General features: G+C 38.5%; 1 protein-coding gene across 1 annotated transcript in view; it reads left to right on the top strand.

Annotated features, from left to right (window-relative positions):
* Positions 1-19,420, top strand: part of CNTN4 (contactin 4) — a 425,127-nt gene that overhangs the window by 55,943 nt on the left and 349,764 nt on the right. Inside the window, exons 2-3 of the mRNA XM_068982346.1 lie at positions 5,873-5,999; positions 15,485-15,660. Coding sequence (XP_068838447.1) covers positions 5,923-5,999; positions 15,485-15,660 — 253 coding nt within the window. The 5' untranslated portion in view covers positions 5,873-5,922. The remainder of the gene's footprint in view (positions 1-5,872; positions 6,000-15,484; positions 15,661-19,420) is intronic.

Below are 19,420 nucleotides of genomic sequence, written 5' to 3'. Positions count from 1 at the left end.
GGCCACCAGTCTGCTTCCCCTGTCCTTTTTAACCTTGATTTTGTAGAATTCCTGGAAGCATGAAAGATCATTACCTTCTGCTCCTCTTAGAGATCCCTAAAAACAGTGTCAGCTCATTTCTCTAACTTCTCCAAGGCAGCAGAGCACCAGTGTGACTTTTCACTTATTTGTAATCCCAAAATGGAAACATCATTCCCAATAGGCTGTCACTTAAATAAGATGAGATTCATTACATATAAAGTCATGAAATGAAAAGACACTTGCTGCTTGGAAGGAAAGCTATGACAAAACTAGGCAGCATATTCAAAAGCAGAGACATCACTTTGCCAACAAAGTTCCATATAGTCAGAGCTAAGATTTATCCAGTAGTCATGTACAAATGTGAGAGTTGGACCATAAAAGAAAGCTGAGAACTGAAGAATCGATGGTTTCAAATTGTGGTGCTGAAGAATGCTCTTAAGAGTCCTTTGGACAGCAAGGATATCAAACCAGTCAATCCTAAAGGGAATCAATCCTAAATGTTCACTAGAAGGACTGATGCTGAAGCTGAGGCTCCAATACTTTGGCCACCTGATGTGAAGAGCTGACTTACTGAAAACAACACTGATGCTGGGAAATATTGAGGGCAGGAGGAGAAGAGGATGACAGATTATGAGATGGTTGGATGTCATCACCAACTCAGTGGACTTGAATTTGAGCAAACTCAGGGAGACAGTGAAGGACAGGGAAGCCTGGTGTGCTGCAGTCCATGGGGTCACAAAGAGTCAGACACAACTTAGTGACTGAACAACAACAACAATGGCAAGAATGTTGTGTGTATTTGTTGTGGATAAAGTTTTACTACAGGGTGGTAGATTAATGGGGCTCCCTGAGGACGCCTCTTCTTTGGCAATGTGGTGCAGCCCTGGGTGTTCTCACAGTTAGCTTCTTGAATTCAACAATGAGTGTTCTCAGGAGAGGTTCTTTTATACAGCTTTAGTCCCTGACTTTGAGAGATCCATCATTTTCTTTGTGTGGATCCATTTTATAGTTTTGTGTTCTTGACTGCTTACCTCACAACCATTAGTCATGTGCTAAAATTCCCTCTCTAAGTATTTTCATGCAAGATTTGGTTAGTTAGATTTTGCTCAAAAGAGAAAGTCTGGAGGTGAGTGCAAAGCCAATGTTGGTTGATGTTCTGCTCTTAGGAAATAGAGATCTAGGATCAGAAGAGTCTGTATTAGTAGTTCTCAGATTTTAGTGTACAAAAAATCCCTTGGAGAACTAAGTTAAAAGATTCATAGATGCTGGATTTTTCAGGTGTAGTCAGTCTGGACTGGGGTTTTAAAAAATAAGCATGCCATGATTACAATACAGGTGGTCCAAAGTCTAACGTTGAGGTCTCTCTTTTCCTCTTGTTTTCTGAGTTGCTCCTTTCCCTCGATAGGCTGATGATCATGGCCATTCGACTGCTTATATAGAACAACTTACTATGATAAATGAAAAGGTGAACTTGTCAGGTTTGAATGGTGAATGCAAAGTCTTTTGGCGAATGCAGAGTCTTGTATATAATCCTTCAAGCCACTAAAAAGTCACTTTGTGACTACAACACACAGAACAAGCTAAAGTGATGCCTTGCTCCGTCTTTCATCTGAGAATGTCACTCTCAGGGTGGTTTAACCCAAGCACCTCAATGTTTGGGGAAAGTAAAACAACTCTTTAACTTATTTTTTTTCTCAAAGACTAGTAACCCTGATTTTAAAGCTATTAAAGTTAGGATATCTGTTTTCTATACCTGGATTGCAACTTTCTAAAATCTCCCCTTCTATCTTTGTGAAACCCAATAGTTCATGCTTGAGGCAGTGAATTTCTTTAGATGAAAACTGAAATGCCAGTCCCTTTATGCTAATGTTAATTTCTAGGCAGTGAGCTTGGTTAACCAAGAGAAAATAAAAACTTTAGATGAAATGTGTTATTTATAGTGAATGCAAAGCATCATTATTATCAATTCTTATTACAAAATACACATAAAAATATCCTTTTTGTTATTTAAATATGGCATGGATACATTGAGAAATAGTACAGATGTTAATCCACAGCCTCTCAGCTGCATCCTGGATAATCATTATTATGTTTTATTCTTATTTGGAATTACTAGTAATAGACTGTATTTCTCTATGAAATTCAAATCAGGGAACACCAATGAATTGAGATGATTGATATTATATATATATATATATATATATATATATATATATATATATATATATACACATAATTTTGGAATTGGAGTGATAGAAATATATCTCTCTTAGAAAATAATCTACCCAACTTGATGCTGTGTTAGTGATCTTGATGAGTAATGTTTGTCACTTAACAAAATACGCTAAAAATTCATATAATTCTTTGAGATTGAATTGCACTGACCCTTGACCAGTATCTAAATTTGTTTTGAAAATAACTATGTCATTGTTGAAAATCTGAAATGTAAATATGTAGAATTTGAAATATCTGACTTTAAACCATGAGTATTTAGAAAGATACATGTTTGTTTACTTTTATTCCATGCTTTTATTATGTGTTCTTTGAAAAATTCTGTTTTTGTTGTTTGAATCTCTCATTAGCATGAGATTTTATACATGGACTAAGGAGAGACGATGGTGGTGGTAATAAATTCATGACATCTTTGAATGAGGATGTCATGTGCATCTGTATTTATGGGAAGATATTCATGACTTCCGGAGAAGGCAATGGCACCCCACTCCAGCACTCTTGCCTAGAAAATCCCATGGATGGAGGAGCCTGGTGGGCTGCAGTCCATGGGGTCGCTAAGAGTCGGACACGACTGAGCGACTTTACTTTCACTTGCCACTTTCATGCATTGGAGAAGGAAATGACAACCCACTCCAGTGTTCTTGCCTGGAGGATCACAGGGACGGGGGAGCCTGGCGGGCTGCCGTCTATGGGGTCGCAGAGTCGGACATGACTGACGTGACTTAGCAGCAGCAGCATTATTCATGACTTCTTCCTCATCCTAGCTAGTGTAGAAACACTGACTGACTCCAGTGGTATTATTTTATAGATGAGAAGATTGAAGCATAGAGGGACTAGGTGATCCTCCGTAGTTCATAGAGTTAGCTGACAAAAGGCATTGAATCTTGGTTCCTAGTCTTTCTGAATCCATATTCTGCTTGTTCTCTCAACAAGGTCAGAGGCTGTCCCTAATCCTCTAAAATAAAATACCATTCAGTTTGATTTTCTTGAGTCCTTAATTTTTCTTCTATCCTAACCTCAACAAGCGAAGTTTTAAAGCCTGGATTTAAAGCATTAAAAGAAGTCACCTTATCATGTTTCACCTAGATGGCCAACTCTGCTTTCTACTTTTTCCTCAGTCCTGGTTCACCTGAATGAATTCAGTCTCATCCTATCACCTATCAACAGGAGGCTGGTTATTAAGGTCTTCCAGGATCACAGTTGTAATTCACATCCATCCAAATAATCACATATAAGGGGAAAACGGATTGCCAGCTATAGGGTGCTATTCAGTATCACTTACATCATAGCCACTGGCTCTTCTGTCTCAAAATTTGTTAGGCAGTGCTTAAGTCAGCTGGCTAAACATTAAAAAGTGAAAAATACCTCAAATAGAGCAGTCCTTATAGACCATGTTTGATGTTTAAGCTAGTGTAGTTGATACCACGAAACAAGCAGAAATGGATAAGATACAGCCATGCTGTCCAGGAGCTTACAGCTCAAAGAAGGGGAAAGAAAGATCCAAATGCATGTAATAGACAAAGGTGTGTCCACAGAGAGATATAATTTATAAATCATATGGTTAAAGGAAGACCTCAGGGTCTAAAAAAATCCTTCTAGGAAAAAAGAAATGAGATTGTAAAGAATGAAAGCCACTTTCCTGGTATGGGCAGTATTGCTGAAACTCTGTTTATCAGTGCAGAATAGGAACATAGAGACTAAGTACACTGCTGCTTCTCATTATTAATATATCTACAATATGATTGTTTGCTTTCAAGTATGATATCCCCTTAACAGAGCAGAGATGTTTTAACTTTGTGACATTAGACAGGCTTCTAGGGTGACAGAAGCACGAAAGGCAGGTAGGAGGCACAAAATGTGAGTTTTAATGTTTTGCCAGGCCAAAGCAGCCCCAACAGGCTAATGCCTTCAAAGTTGTGTGACCCTCCTTGCCCACCGAAGGGGTAGTGAGGAGTCTCATAGTGTTCAAGCAACAGGGTGTGATCAACTCATGGACGATCCTGGGATTGGTTGGCATCAAGGTGAAGTTTCAAGCATCATCAGCCTTCTGATTTGATGCAGTCTAGGGTCTTTGTTTTTTAGTTTTCATCTAGTAGGGGTCTGCTTCCTGTAAAAACAACTTGGAATGAGTGTCAGGTCTTTATCTATATCTTTAAGGAAACTGGAAGTTCAGTGACTCTGTTGTGCAGCAGCTGTATAGTCTGGATTATTACCAGTTCCCCAGACCAACAGCTATTCTCTTTCTGTATCTTCACGTTTCTCAATCATTAACTGTTGAGTCATGTGTGTGCATGCATGCTAAGTCACTTCAGTTGTGTCTGATTCTTTACTACCCTATGAATTATAAATGGCCAGGCTCCTCTGTCCACGGGATTTACTAGGCAAGAATACTGGAGTGGGTTGCCATGCCCCACTTCAGGGGATCTTCCTGACCCAGGAATCAAACCCATGTCTGTTGTCCTGCACTGGCAGGCAAAGATGGAACTGGTGAATAAACAACTCACCTTTCAAAGCAGAAAATGCAAGAGATGTGGGTTTGGTCCCTGGATTGGGAAGATACCCTGGAAAAGGGAATGGCAACCTACTCCAATATTCTTGCCCGGGAAATCCCATGGACAGAGGAGCCTGGCATGCTACAGCCCATGGGCATGACTAAACATGAATGCACACAGGCTCTTACTTCAAAAGACAAGGACACAGGGCCTTGTGCAAGGTTTCAGTGATGAGATGTGTTTTGACCAATATTTATTAGGTCTTTGCTCTAGAAGTATATGCACACTACATTGTTACTTCAAATCTTGTTTGTTGATTATTCCATTCTTTGAACTTTGCAGCTCCATGAAAATAAATTTTGTGCATCTTGCATCTGTTATTGAGAATTTAGAAATTCATACCTCATTTGTATTAATATACTCAAGCCTCTTTGAAGTTGAAATAGACTAGTCTGGCTGTAACTAAACTTGTATACTGAGTCAGTCCCAGCTGTGAGATATGTACACAAGTGCCCCCATGTATTAGTTCATAACAGGTTAAAAAATAAAAAACACTATTCATTTACCAAGCATAGTTTGAGCATCATGACTCTAGCTTATTCTTTATTTACCTACATATGCAATTTCTAAAAGTTTTATACATATTTTAGCAGTGATGCTTCTCATTATTAATGTACTTACAAAATCATTATTGCTTACTTCCAACTATGTTATCCCATTACAGAGGAGAAACATTTTAACTTTGTGACATTAGACAGCCTTCCAGGATGACAGCCGCACAAAAGGCATGTAGGAGTCACAAAATGTGAACAAAATCAGAGGCTGGACTAAGGTCAGATAGAAGAGTAAGAAGTGGAGAAGAGAAAAGGGAATGGCAAGCCATTTTGGTTCTGGAATTTATTGGTATAATAAGTCATCAGTATGAAATATGAGACTCCATATTACTGCTTCGTAATTCACAATGATTACTGTTCATTAGGAAATGTCATCCAGAGGCTGGACTGAATCTGTTGTGTATTACTATTTTTTGTTTGTTTACCTCTTTTATTTTTATTTTGTTGTTATTTCCTGTAATTCTCCCTATCAGGAATATGTTCATTTTGGGACATTTTCTTTTCTCATTTCAGATGACTACACACTGCATGGTCCAATTTTCATTCAAGAACCAAGTCATGTAATGTTCCCTTTGGACTCTGAGGAGAAAAAAGTGAAGCTCAGTTGTGAAGTTAAAGGGAATCCAAAACCTCACATCAGGTTTGTTGACTTAAAAGCATGTGTTTTCATGCATACACTTTCTATTAGTAAAACCAACAAATACTTACAGAGTGCTACTTACATAATGAGCCTTTAGACAGACATCAATGGATATCCTGAGATGCTAAAGAGACGCTCATATTCATGAAGTGTTTAGTACCCAACTTTGTTTCTGACAATACTAGAAATTAAATATCCTGATTGACCATTTCACTGAAAGCCTTAATATTATTTAACATATTTTTTTAAAAACATTTTTTAAAATGCATCAATAAACTGGCAGGAAAGTAGGGAATGTTTAGTAAATGATCTGGAACCCAAAGAAGCAAACTGAACACTAAAATCATGTTTGACCTTGATGAACTATGTGAATTGTAGCTTTGGATTTTGTAGTTTCACAGGGGACTAGGGTCACAACACAAGGCCTAGCCTCAACCAACTGGAGACTCTAACATGAGAAAACCTTCCAGAATATACTTGGAATTCAAGGGATATAATCATATGGTGAATATAAAAGAAGCAGCCTTGCCTCCCAAAGGACTGAAAAGCAAAAGTAATCACTTATTTGAAACCTTGGCACTACATGATTTTAGTAACAGATGAAGCACAGATGAAAAGAGCATTAGTACAGTGCAAGATATATCTGAAGAAATTGTCTAAAAGCAGCAGATATAGGAGCAAAATGTGATACAGAAGAGATTAAGCGAAAATATTCACATATCTAATCAGAATTCCACAAGGAATGAAAAAAAAAAATGAGGCAGAAGCATTATTTAAGGAGAAAACTAAGAATTTCCCAAAGCTAAAAAAAAAAAAAAAAAAAAAAAGAATTTCCCAAAGCTAATTAAACATTCGAATCTACAGATTTAGTAAACCTAATTTATTGACTATGCCAAAGCCTTTGACTGTGTAGATCACAATAAACTGTGGAAAATTCTGAAAGATATGGGAATACCACACCTCCTGACCTGCCTCTTGAGAAATCTGTATGCAGGTCAGGAAGCAACAGTTAGAACCGGACATGGAACAACAGACTGGTTCCAAATAGGAAAAGGAGTACATCAAAGCTGTATATTGTCACCCTGCTTATTTAACTTCTATGAAGAGTACATCATGAGAAACGCTGAACTGGAAGAAACACAAGCTGGAATCAAGATTGCCGGGAGAAATATCAGTAACCTAAGATATGCAGATGACACCACGCTTATGGCAGAAAGTGAAGAGGAACTAAAAAGCCTCTTGATGAAAGTGAAAGAGGAGAGTGAAAAAGTTGGTTTAAAGTTCAACATTCAGAAAATGAAAATCATGGCATCCGGTCCCATCACTTCATGGGAAATAGATGGGGAAACAGTGGATACAGTGTCAGACCTTATTTTGGGGGGCTCCAAAATCACCACAGTTGGTGACTGCAGCCATGAAATTAAAAGACGCTTACTCCTTGGAAGAAAATTTATGACCAACCTAGATAGCATATTCAAAAGCAGAGACATTGCTATGGTTTTTCCTGTGGTCATGTATGGATGTGAGAGTTGGAGTGTGAAGAAGGCTGAGCGCTGAAGAATTGATGCGTTTGAACTGTGGTGTTGGAGAAGACTCTTGAGAGTCCCTTGGACTGCAAGGAGATCCAACCAGTCCATTCTGAAGGAGATCAGCCCTGGGATTTCTTTGGAAGGAATGATGCTAAAGCTGAAACTCTAGTACTCTGGCCACCTCATGCGAAGAGTTGACTCATTGGAAAAGACTCTGATGCTGAGAGGGACTGAGGGCAGGAGGAGAAGGGGACGACAGAGGATGAGATGGCTGGATGGCATCACTGACTCGATGGACGTGAGTCTGAGTGAACTCCGGGAGTTGGTGATGGACAGGGAAGCCTGGCGTGCTGCGATTCATGGGGTCACAAAGAGTCGGACACGACTGAGCAACTGAACTAAACTGAATGGATTTCAAGCAGTGCAAACAAAAATAAAGCCCTATATGCAGTTATCATGGTGAAACAGAAAATACTTAACTTGAAGATATGATTGAAAGCATGGGCCACAGTTGTAACACAGCTAACTTTCAAAGAAATGACAATTAAACCAGCAGCTGACTTCTCAATAGCAACCAAAAAAGCAAAAGAGAAGACAGAATCTTCAATATGCTGAGAGAAATTAACTGTAAAATTTTTGTATAGCAGAAATACTTTTTATAAAGAAGAACAAAGTAAATGAGTTTTTAGGTAGACAGAAACTGAAGTTTGACTCCAGCAGACCCTGCCTAAAGAAAATTCTGAAAGATATACTTTAAACAGAATAAAAATAATCCCAGGTAGACTGCCTTTAGATATTAGTGAATGACAAGTAAAGCAAATGGTAAAGGTTAGTATTTCCACATAAAAACCAATTGCACTAAATGACAAAAATAGTAAAAGCATACTATCTTGTGAAGATTAAAAGAGAAAATTTAGAAGTCATGACAATATTAGAAATAAATTGAAAAGATATATACTGCACAGTGGAATCTGTATGGTTAAAAAAAATGAACTAAAGTTCGATCCCTACCTCGCAGCATATACAAAGATGAATTCCAAGTGAATAGAAGATCAACATGTGAAATTTGGCAAAATGTTTCAAAGGAAATAGGGATGCATATTTAAGACTTTAGAGGGAAGAAAACAAATTCAGTTATAACCAAAAAGAACAAATCATAGAAGAAAATATTTAACTTCACTAATGTTAATGCTCTTGAACTGTGGTGTTGGAGAAGACTCTTGAGAGTCCCTTGGACTGCAAGGAGATCCAACCAGTCCATTCTGAAGGAGATCAGCCCTGGGATTTCTTTGGAAGGAATGATGCTTAAGCTGAAGCTCCAGTACTTTGGCCACCTCATGCGAAGAGTTGACTCATTGGAAAAGACTCTGATGCTGGGAGGGACTGAGGGCAGGAGGAGAAGGGGACAACCGAGGATGAGATGGCTGGATGGTATCACTGACTCGATGGACGCAAGTCTGAGTGAACTCCGGGAGTTGATAATGGACAGGGAGGCCTGGTGTGCTGCGATTCATGGGGTCTCAAAGAGTCGGACACGACTAAGCAACTAAACTGAACTGAACTGAACTGAATGTTAAAAATTGCTGTTCAGCAGAATATACTGGGATGAGTAAAATTATAAGCTTCCAACTGGGATAAGATATTTGTAATACATATTATTTACAAAGTCTGAACTATTTAAAAGAAGGCAATGGCACCCCCCTCCAGTACTCTTGCCTGGAAAATCCCATGGACAGAGGAGCCTGGTAGGCTGCAGTCCATGGGGTCGCTAAAAGTCGGACACAACTGAGCGACTTCACTTTCACTTTTCACTTTCATGCATTGGAGAAGGAAATGGCAACCCGCTCCAGTACTCTTACCTAGCGAATCCCAGGGATGGGGGAGCGTGGTGGGCTGCTGTCCATGGGGTTGCACAGAGTCCGACACAACTGAAGCGACTTAGCAGCAGCAGAACTATTTAAAGAATTCCTACAAATCAAAAGGTAACAGACATGTAACCTAATTAAAACGTTACCAAAAGACTTCTTAGAAAAGACTATTAAATATCCATTAAACATACAATAAGATTACCACTAGTAAATGTGCCCTGTGTGTGCTTAGTCAGTTGTGTCCGACTCTTTGCAACCCCATGGACTGTAACTTGCCAGGCTCTTTGTCCATGGGAATTCTCCAAGCAAGAATACTGGAGTGTGTTGCCATGCCCTCCTCCTCCAGGGGATCATCCCAAACCAAGGCTTGAACCCAGGTCTCCTGCACTGCAGGTGAATTCTTTACCCTTTACTGTCTGAGCCACCAGGGAATAAATAGCCCCCATTAATAAATAGAAATGTACAAATTAAAACTAAAATGACAGACTCTTTCAAACTCATCAGATTGACAGAAATTTGCAAGAACAAATTTAGCATAAGTAGTATACTGAATATAACCTGGCATATTCATACAAGGGAACCCAATGAAGTAGTGAAAATGAATGAACTAGAGCCACAACAACACGATCACAGGAACATAACTTTGAGTAAACAAAGCAAATCACAAAAAAATACAAAGAGTACAATCCTGTATTTATTAAGTTCCAAAGCAGGTAAGATAGAGTAGTTGTTTAAGGATACTGCTGCTGCTGCTGCTAAGTCACTTCAGTCGTGTCCGACTCTATGCGACCCCAGAGACGGCAGCCCACCAGGCTCCCCCATCCCTTGGATTCTCCAGGAAGGAACACTGGAGTGGGTTGCCATTTCCTTCTCCAATGCAGGAAAGTGAAAAGTGAAAGTGAAGTCACTCAGTCGTGTCCGATTCTTCGTGACCCCATGGACTGCAGCCTACCAGGCTCCTCTGTCCATGGGATTTTCCAGGCAAGAGTACTGGAGTGGGGTGCCATTGCCTTCTCCGGTTAAGGATACTAGCATACATGATAAAATCATAAAGAAAATCAAAAGAATGAAATAGCAAAAATTTGGAGTTATCACGCACCATTCAGAGGGAAATGATTGGAATGAAAATGGAAATAGGAGACTTCAAAAGTAATAATATTCTGTTTCTTAGGGATCTTTACTGTCCTGTGATTCTTTGTAACTTACATGTATCTTATAAATATAATTTTGTCTCTATTCACATTTAATGATATAAACCTTAAGCTAATAATCACTATGTAGTAGTATGTGAAAACCAAAAGAATGTATGGTATGTGTATCACAGTTTAGGGGAAGAAGAGATTGGAATCATCCAAGAGTTACAGAGGAAGAATTTGAGCTGAGGTAGATACTTTTCAAATTGGAAGGATGGTGGCATTAACATAGTAGAAATTATTTTACAATTTAGTTTGTGTGCCAGTTCATTTATTCATCAAACATAGCATTATTCATTGGACCATTTCACTGATTTTTCAGGCTGAAATCTAGTCCATGGAGTTGACTCAGGAATGACCCTGGCTGAATTATGTAGGGTTTCCACACAAGATTCCTTCATGGTAGTTCTGCTTTGAACTAGGGTGTATATTAGGATTCTAAAAAATACATCCTTTAGGAAAGGTGTTTAAACCACCATATTAAGCAGCTGCAATGTTCCAGTACCATGCTAGGTTTGAAGAATTCAAATCTGAATAAACTACATGTTCAAGTAGTATGCTTTGGTGGTGAGTGCCTAGAGAAGGAAGTACAAGGTTAAGTGTGAGAAAAAGATGTCCAGGTTCTAGGGTATCATGAGGAAAGAAGGTCTGCTTCAGGAAAGAGAGGGAGCATGTCAATAAAAGTTTCCCAGAAAAGGATATACTTAACTGAATTTAGGGCTAATGATCTTTTGTCATAGGGATGGAAAAAGGAAATATATTGTAGAAAGAAAAAAATATCCTCTCCAATAGACCATATAATTAGGATGAACATGTATTTATCATCCAAACCAGGACACTTATGAGAGCGAAAGGCCACTGTTAATCATTTTCTAGGACAATAAGTTTATACCCAAAACTGCCCTGGACACATCTGAATATGTAGTTATTCTCCCTATATTAAGTTGAATTCAAAGCTATATGAAATATTTTTTTAATGCTTAATGTAGTAAAAATACATAAATAAATAAATGCAAGAGGAAAAGGTTCCTACACACATAAATGATGATATAATGGCCCCCAGTTTTTAGTACATCACCAAGTGTAAGTTCAAATGTGAGCAATAAATGAAAAGAAAATTTGCAGCAGAATCTGGCAAGTTGCTGCTTTGTTTCTCCCCAAAGTGTGACCTTTAATTAACTCTGCCTTTGTAGCATTGTGTTTCTAGATATAGGGGCTTGCTTTGTTATTTAAAACAAGCAGAGGAACAGAAACCTATTATGTTTTTAAAGATTGCTGGGAAACACTGAGAAGAAAACTTTTAATCACATGCCCTAGGAATCGGTTACAGTGTACTTTCTTTTCCTTTATTATACTTTCAGCAGTTTCTCATGAAATAATAGCTCATTGGTACCTAGGAGCTAAAAAACTCCCTTTTGTTGAAGGAAAGAGCAAGAGAAAGAATGGAGAGATCAGATATTTTCAACATCTTTCTTGCTGAACTTTATCTGGGCTCAGGCTGACTTTGAGGGGGAGAAATTCAAGGTGATTTCTCCATGGAGGTCTTCGCCATTAGGCTTTTCCCTCAAGCACCCTGATTGGCCTCTCTTCTTTGTGTGTATTCCCTGAACAGAGCCTTATCTTTTCAGTTTCCTGCCCTTCAATTTTGAAAGGATTGACTCAGACCCAGAAAAACTTAGGAAGTTTTGACTTGTGCACACTTGCCTTGTATTAAAGTTCCCTGAGGAAATGTGACATTACCTATGGCTCTCAGCCTTCCTTTCCTGTCAGAAACGATGGTCAAGTACTCGATGGAAGTACTTTGACTGTGAAGTTAGTATTCAGCTTGGTTTGCAGACTACAGATTCCAGGTCAGAAAGGTCCTTCCCCTTCTTAGCTGCCAATTTGAAATAGTGAACAAAGAAAAGGGGATGTTTTGCTACAATACATCCCATAGATAGCTTCCCACTAAGATCTGAAAATGGTACCTTCCAGAGCTTCACAGTGTTTGGTTGTGCACAGACCCTCCTCTGAAGAGGGTGGTGTTGTGTTGCCCCAAGTGATGCAGAAATCAGCTTAGGAGACTCACCCATTTGTCTTGGCCCTTGGGAAAATCTCTGTGTGCCAAATAAGCATACCTCTCTCTGACCAGTTCTTAAAAGACTCCTCAAACACTGAAAATAAATTGTGAATTTTTCAAGACTGTTTCAGTATGGAATAAGATAAGGAATTCAGTGCAGTCCCCATTCAACTGGAATGAATAGTGACTGCATTGCAATAAAACTTGGTATAGGGCTTTGTAAAGGAGACTCAGCTGCATTTCACAGCAAGTGCTTTATTTTCTAAATAATGCGTTGTACGTAAAAGCGGGAAATAAAGGAGATTAATGGACTTTCTACAGAACATTTAAGTTGAGATGGCATGTGTAGACAGACCCGCAGAGGTGTTCTCATTCTCCCTACAAAGACTTTTCTAAAAAGACTCACGTGGTCTCATTCCCAAGTTCCATACTCTGCTTGTGGCTCACATTATATTGCAATTTCCTCTTTGAGCTTTTAGATTTGTCATGTTAAATTGCTCCACTATCATTTGAAGTGAGAGTTATGATAGAGATGTGACCAGCTGACTCAAAAAATATCTAGGGCAGGCAGTCAGCTCTGGAGATTCATGAGCATATAGACCTGCTAGGATATAACCTGGCTGTTCTCTTTTTATTGCTTATTACTTTCTAGTCTGTGTCAGAACACAGAATTACTGTCAAGCTTAAGAACAGTTTCAATTTCTAAAACCCATCTTCTTATAAACAAACACACAAAGAGTTATGTTCCATTTCTCGATCAGGTCCACCTTCCCCAGCCCGTTTCTATATTTTCACTTTTCAAAGACACAGACATGAACAAACATACACCTGGGAAGGATTGGGGGCAGGAGGAGAAGGGGACGACAGAGACTGAGATGGCTGGATGGGATCACTGACTTTGATGGACACGAGTCTGAGTGAACTCCGGGAGTTGGTGATGGACAGGGAGGCCTGGCGTGCTGCGATTCATGGAGTCGCAGAGAGTCGGACACGACTGAGCGACTGAACTGAACTGATGCTGTGTTAGGCTAGGATGCTTCATAAGTTGTGTACGCACACAGCTAAAATATCCAGCCAAGAAGTAAAATATTTAGTGAAATGCCACAGCATTGATTGAGAACTTTGAGTGTCAAGTTCTAAGTGACTGACAGGACTTGATACAGACACACTATCTAAAGTGAAGGCAGAATGCCCACCTAAACAAGTAAGGAGAATTCCGTAGGAGGCTGGGGGGAGCTGTGATTTATCTTGACCAAGGATACTGAGGAAGACTTCATTAGAAAACGTGTGGTTTAAGATTGCAGTGTGAGAGACATCTTGGTGGAAAAAAAGCACTCACCCTAATGTGTTTTTGTTGATAACCAGTATCCAAAATCTGAAAGTAACTGACCTTTCATTTTTTCATTTAAATCCTTTTACACAATGCACACCAGCCCGAGTGCCCCAGAATGTTATAAGAGGGTGCACAGTGAGTATATATGTATATAGTGAAAGTGAAAAGTGAAGTCGCTCAGTCATGTCTGACTCTTTGCGACCCCACAGACTGTAGCCTACCAGGCTCCTCCCTCCATGGGATTCTCCAGGCAAGAGTACTTGATACATAAGAGTATGTATATGCGTGCATTTAAATATTGTGTTTTTTATTTGTTGGTTTGAAGGAAATAAAATGACTGATTCTCACTCTTTAATCCTGTTGTTGCTTCTGATCAATTTTCTCTGTGCTCTAGTCTTGCTTTATTTTTAGTCCCCTAGGGTGAATGCTCCTAGGAAACTGTTGATGATAATTCAGACACTCTGACTATGCTGTTTTCGTTACCTGATTTGGGTTTAACCGAAAAGTTCATTTGGGCTCTTCTGTAAGATGTTATGGGAAAACCCAAATGAACTTTTTGGTCAAGCCAATATTTTATGTAGGATAGTGGGGAAGGAAGAGGGAAAAAACAAGACAGTCATTGTATTATATTAGTTTGAAAGTTTGTGCATATTAAAACAACTTACTGAAAGGCCCTTTGGTTAAAATAAGCTGTCTGGAATGTTATTGGCTATTTAGTAAAAAAGAAAGGAAACAAAAAGTAGATTTTGTTACTAAAGTTTTGCTGTTTAAATGTGTGAGTCCTACTAAAACTAATTTATTGGGCCAGACTGTGTACTCAGATTTAGATGATCTGAGTAAACAAACAAGAAAACCCTCTTTGTGTCTGTTACCTAATGGGCTGATCTACAGTTTATTGGGCTGGTTGATTGATGTTTGAGTGCCAGTAGCTAAGGAGATCTTCAAAGTGATACACGGTTAAGGCTAGTTTGGTTCCTAAGACAGCTCTAAATCAATAGAATTCCTCTGCTTTGTAGTCAGCCATTTCAGTCATATTAAGGACCAAGTCAAAGCAAATCTGCTGCAATTTCATCAAATACTCAGCCAACTACCCGAAAGTGGGGTATTCTGTTATCTCTATAGACCTATTAAAGAATGACTGCAAACCAGAAAAAGAACTTTTACTGAGGAGTGCTATTTGAAGATGCTTATACAAGATGCTACGGAAAATTTCCAAAAAAGAAAATAAGGAGTGGAGTGTCTGTAGCACTGTAAATAGTCATAAAAACAGGTGTTAAAATTTTAATATCAGTTTACCTAAAAAGGATGTGCTCATGTCATAAACGTTTGTGTTGACACCATTTCTATGTAGAGCTTTTCTAATTTTTTTTTTTACCATGGTTAAAAAAAAAAGTCACAGATGATATTTCATGCTATTTGTAGCTTTTTTATATATATTTTAGACAATTCAGAAATATTGTTTAATATTACAAAACTTTATCTACTGGCATTTTTATACTATAGGTGGAAGTTAAATGGAACAGATGTTGACATTGGTATGGATTTCCGCTACAGTGTTGTTGAAGGCAGCTTGTTGATCAATAACCCCAATAAAACCCAAGATGCTGGAATGTACCAGTGCATAGCAACAAACTCGTTTGGGACAATTGTTAGCAGAGAAGCAAAGCTTCAGTTTGCTTGTAAGTAGCAATTATATCATATTGCAAATGTGACTTTGAACTTTTGTGCCATTGTACCAATCAACCTTTAAAGCAGTTTATCTTAAAGATCAAAGAGATTTCAATTTATCATATTGGTCTTCTTTACCTTTTGTAATATTTGCAAAATATCTTTTTTTGTGGGATAAATGGTAAATCTGAATGGGAAGATGTATTCTTCTGAACTTAAAAGGGTTGAGATAGTTTGACTATATGATAACTTGGTTATATCATGCTCTATACACATAAATTCACATACACTCAAATTTATACACATAAAGTTTACATATACAACAGGTTATACACACACACATTTTAAGGAGAGTGTGTATAAGCAAGCAATGGAACTGCCAGTAACTTAATAATCAATGTACGAAATGATTTAGCCACAAAGCTCACAGCTGGAAAAGAAAACCTTGGTAGTGTATTAATCCTGTAATTCTCTAGTTCTTTTTCTTCTTTGAAAGAAAAGGGACATTTTGAAAGCCATTACATAAACAAAAAGTAGAGACAATCAAAGCTTTACCTTTTCCATTTCGGGTTTAGAACATTCAAAAACGAATTTGCCATCTCTTAAGACTACTGTCTAATAAAAGTTTGTGAGCATATGGAAAAATAGTGGAATTTAGAAATAGCAAGTTGAAAGTAAAATCCACGGACAGGAGCAGTTAGTACACATTTAAAATAGATGCCTTAGAGGATGGCTGTTCAGCTGTATTTTAAAGCATTTATGTATTTGCTTATGATTATATGTTTCCTTGTGTAAAATCCCAACTCATATAGCGGTGCATTAATGTCAAAGGTTTCCTAATTACAAAATCTGTTGGCAGTAACACTGTAAAATAGTCTCATTAATAAAATCTTCTTGGGAAACTCAACACCAAATATACCTAATACCCAGTGCTTAATCTATTATTGCCATTTGGTGGCATTTTTATTAATTGAGAAATAGTTTTCTAAGTATTAGGTATATATGGAACTCGAGGATTATTTTATTTTTTAATTTCTTCTGAGGTAGTCTTCCAAACAATCTAAGGTGAGCAGAAAAAAAAAGGAGGGCATATCTGATTGAGTGGTATAGAACCAAAGTCTTTATTTCTCTTGGTTTAACACAAATCTAATATTTATATTTAACAAGGAGATTTTCTTGTATTCATTTTAAAAAATGATCACAAACTCCTAGAGTAGGGAAACCTCCGTATTAAATTTCCTTTATTTTTGGATTTCACAGTGTAGGAAATTTTAAAAAACAGTAACAATAATAGCACCAGAAAAGAGATTAACATACCAGGAGCAACTTTTCGTTTTTCTAATTTATGACAATTAAAACATAAATTACTAACTCTTAAGACTCTCCTTTTGTAAAAGTCCATACATTTCTACTACCAAAAATATTGGAAAGACAGAATCTCATATTCAGCTACAGTCATTTAAACAGGGGCTTCCCAGGTGGCACAGTAGCAAAGAATCCACCTGCCAATGCAGGACACACAAGAGCTGTGGATTCCATCCCTGGATGGAAAAGATCCCCTGGAAGAGAAAATAGCAACCCATTTCAGTATCCTTGCCTAAAAAATTCCATGGACAGAGGAGCCTAGTGGGCTACAGTCCATGGGGCCATAAAGAGTCAGATGCACGTTTAAATAGGACAGTTCAGCCAAAGTAAAAGCTCTCTCACTCATTTTGCATTTGAGTGGCCTGAGTTTGGCATCTACTCTGCTTTCCCCACTCTTCATGCCTAATATTCTACAACCCTCAGAATCCTTGGTTGATAATCATTCAGTTTGAAAACTTCTGAAGACAGAGAACTTCTCTGTTCATTACAAAGCATCCTGAACTGTAGTTGCTCTAGTTGTGCAAAAACACAAAAACAAGTTCAAATATCTCTTCCTTGAAATTGAAGTAGGTATTTAAATCTCTCATCTTAATTTCTGGTACTTTATCATTTTGGTTAGGATTCAAATCTGAAAATATGGCCATACTCCCTGTCCCATATTTATTTTCTTCTCTAGGTACTTAATCCACAACCAATTTCTTCACAACACAGTTGCACTCAATTATATATCAAGCAATGACCCTTTAGAAATGTACTTAATTCTATGCATGTATCTTGACCTTTGCAGAGGACAGTGGGAACAGTAGTATCCTATGAAATTAGCGTCTCTTTTGGCGAATGGGACTGACAATGATACTCATTGGTTTTGTTTTTGTTTTTAAAGTTCCAATCTCATATTTCAACTTTATTTCAGAGGATTGATTTTTCATGAATGGCTATTAATCTAGAGCTCCCCAATCATGTTATTTTATTGCCTAAATTCAGAATATTATATTTACTTCTATTATATTCACCTTCTGAGTAGTGACCCTTTGTTCCATCACAGTTGAAATAGTTTAAAATCTTTTTTAAAAAAATCTGGCGTATTGATTATCCTTCTCGTTCAGTGTAGCAGGAAATGTGATAAGTATGTGTCCATTCAAATAATTGATAAAAGATGTTGACCTGGACAGGGCAGCCTGCCAGTAGAGAATGTCCACTAAAATGAGATTAAATTTATAAATCAATATCCTTCACATACTCTTGTTCAATTAGCTACAAATTTACCTGAACATGCTACACTTGTACCCGTTTCTCCTACTTGTTCTTAGAGTGATGAGGACCTTTGCCTGGTGGAAATCAAGATGTAGTGTTTCTACACATCCGCTTATACCTGCTCTCTCTGCATCTTCTCTAGCTTTTCCCTAACCATTTATCATAAAACAGCCGGAGTAATCTTTTAAACATGTAAATGAGATCATTCCACTTTCCTGCATTACACCTTGTACTGCACTTAGAATAAATCTCAAATTCATTACCATAGTCTCATTTTCATTTCTTGAAGATGACAAATGGTCTTTTGCACCAGGGCCTTGATATTTTCACTCTCCCTGCCTTATTTGCTTTTCTCCGGATCCTTCACATGCTCACTTCCTATGATTTTCTGTTCTCAAATGAGATATGACCTCCCAAGAGAAATTTTCCATAGCACCATGTCTCACCTGGGCCTCCCAGGTGACGCTGGTAGTAAAGAACCCGCCTGCTGGTGCAGAAAATGCAGATTTGACCCCTGGGTTGAGAAGATCCCCTGGAGGAGGGCATGGCAACCTACTCCAGTATTCTTGCCTGGAGAATCCCATGGACAGAGGATCATAGTGAACTACAGTCCATGGGGCTGCAGAAGAGTCAGACAGGACTGAAGCAATTTAGCACGCACGCGTGTCTAATGTACTCCAGTACTCTTGCATGGAAAATCCCATGGACAGAGGAGCCTGGTAGGCTGCAGTCCATGGGGTCGCTAAGAGTTGGACATGGCTAAGCGACTTCACTTTCACTTTTCACTTTCATGCATTGGCAAAGGAAATAGCAACCCACTCCAGTACTCTTGCCTGGAAAATCCCATGCACAGAGGAGCCTGGTAGGCTGCAGTCCATGGGGTCACTAAGAGTCAGACACGACTGAGTGACTTCACTTTCACTTTTCATTTTCCTGCATTGGAGAAGGAAATGGCAACCCACTTCAGTGTTCTTTCCTGGAGAATCCCAGGGACGGGGGAGCCTGGTGGGCTGCCATCTATGGGGTTGCACAGAGTCGGACACGACTGAAGCGACTCAGAAGCAGCAGTAGCAGCATGTTTAACCTAGACACGGTCTCTGAAAAAGCAGTTCCTAGCATTTCTTCCAGAAAAGGCAATGGCATCCCACTCCA

Source organism: Capricornis sumatraensis, chromosome 10 (genome assembly GCF_032405125.1).
Source record: "Capricornis sumatraensis isolate serow.1 chromosome 10, serow.2, whole genome shotgun sequence".
Taxonomy (NCBI): domain Eukaryota; kingdom Metazoa; phylum Chordata; class Mammalia; order Artiodactyla; family Bovidae; genus Capricornis; species Capricornis sumatraensis.
Note: the sequence above shows the minus strand (reverse complement) of the source record. Positions and strands in the feature narration are given on the sequence as shown.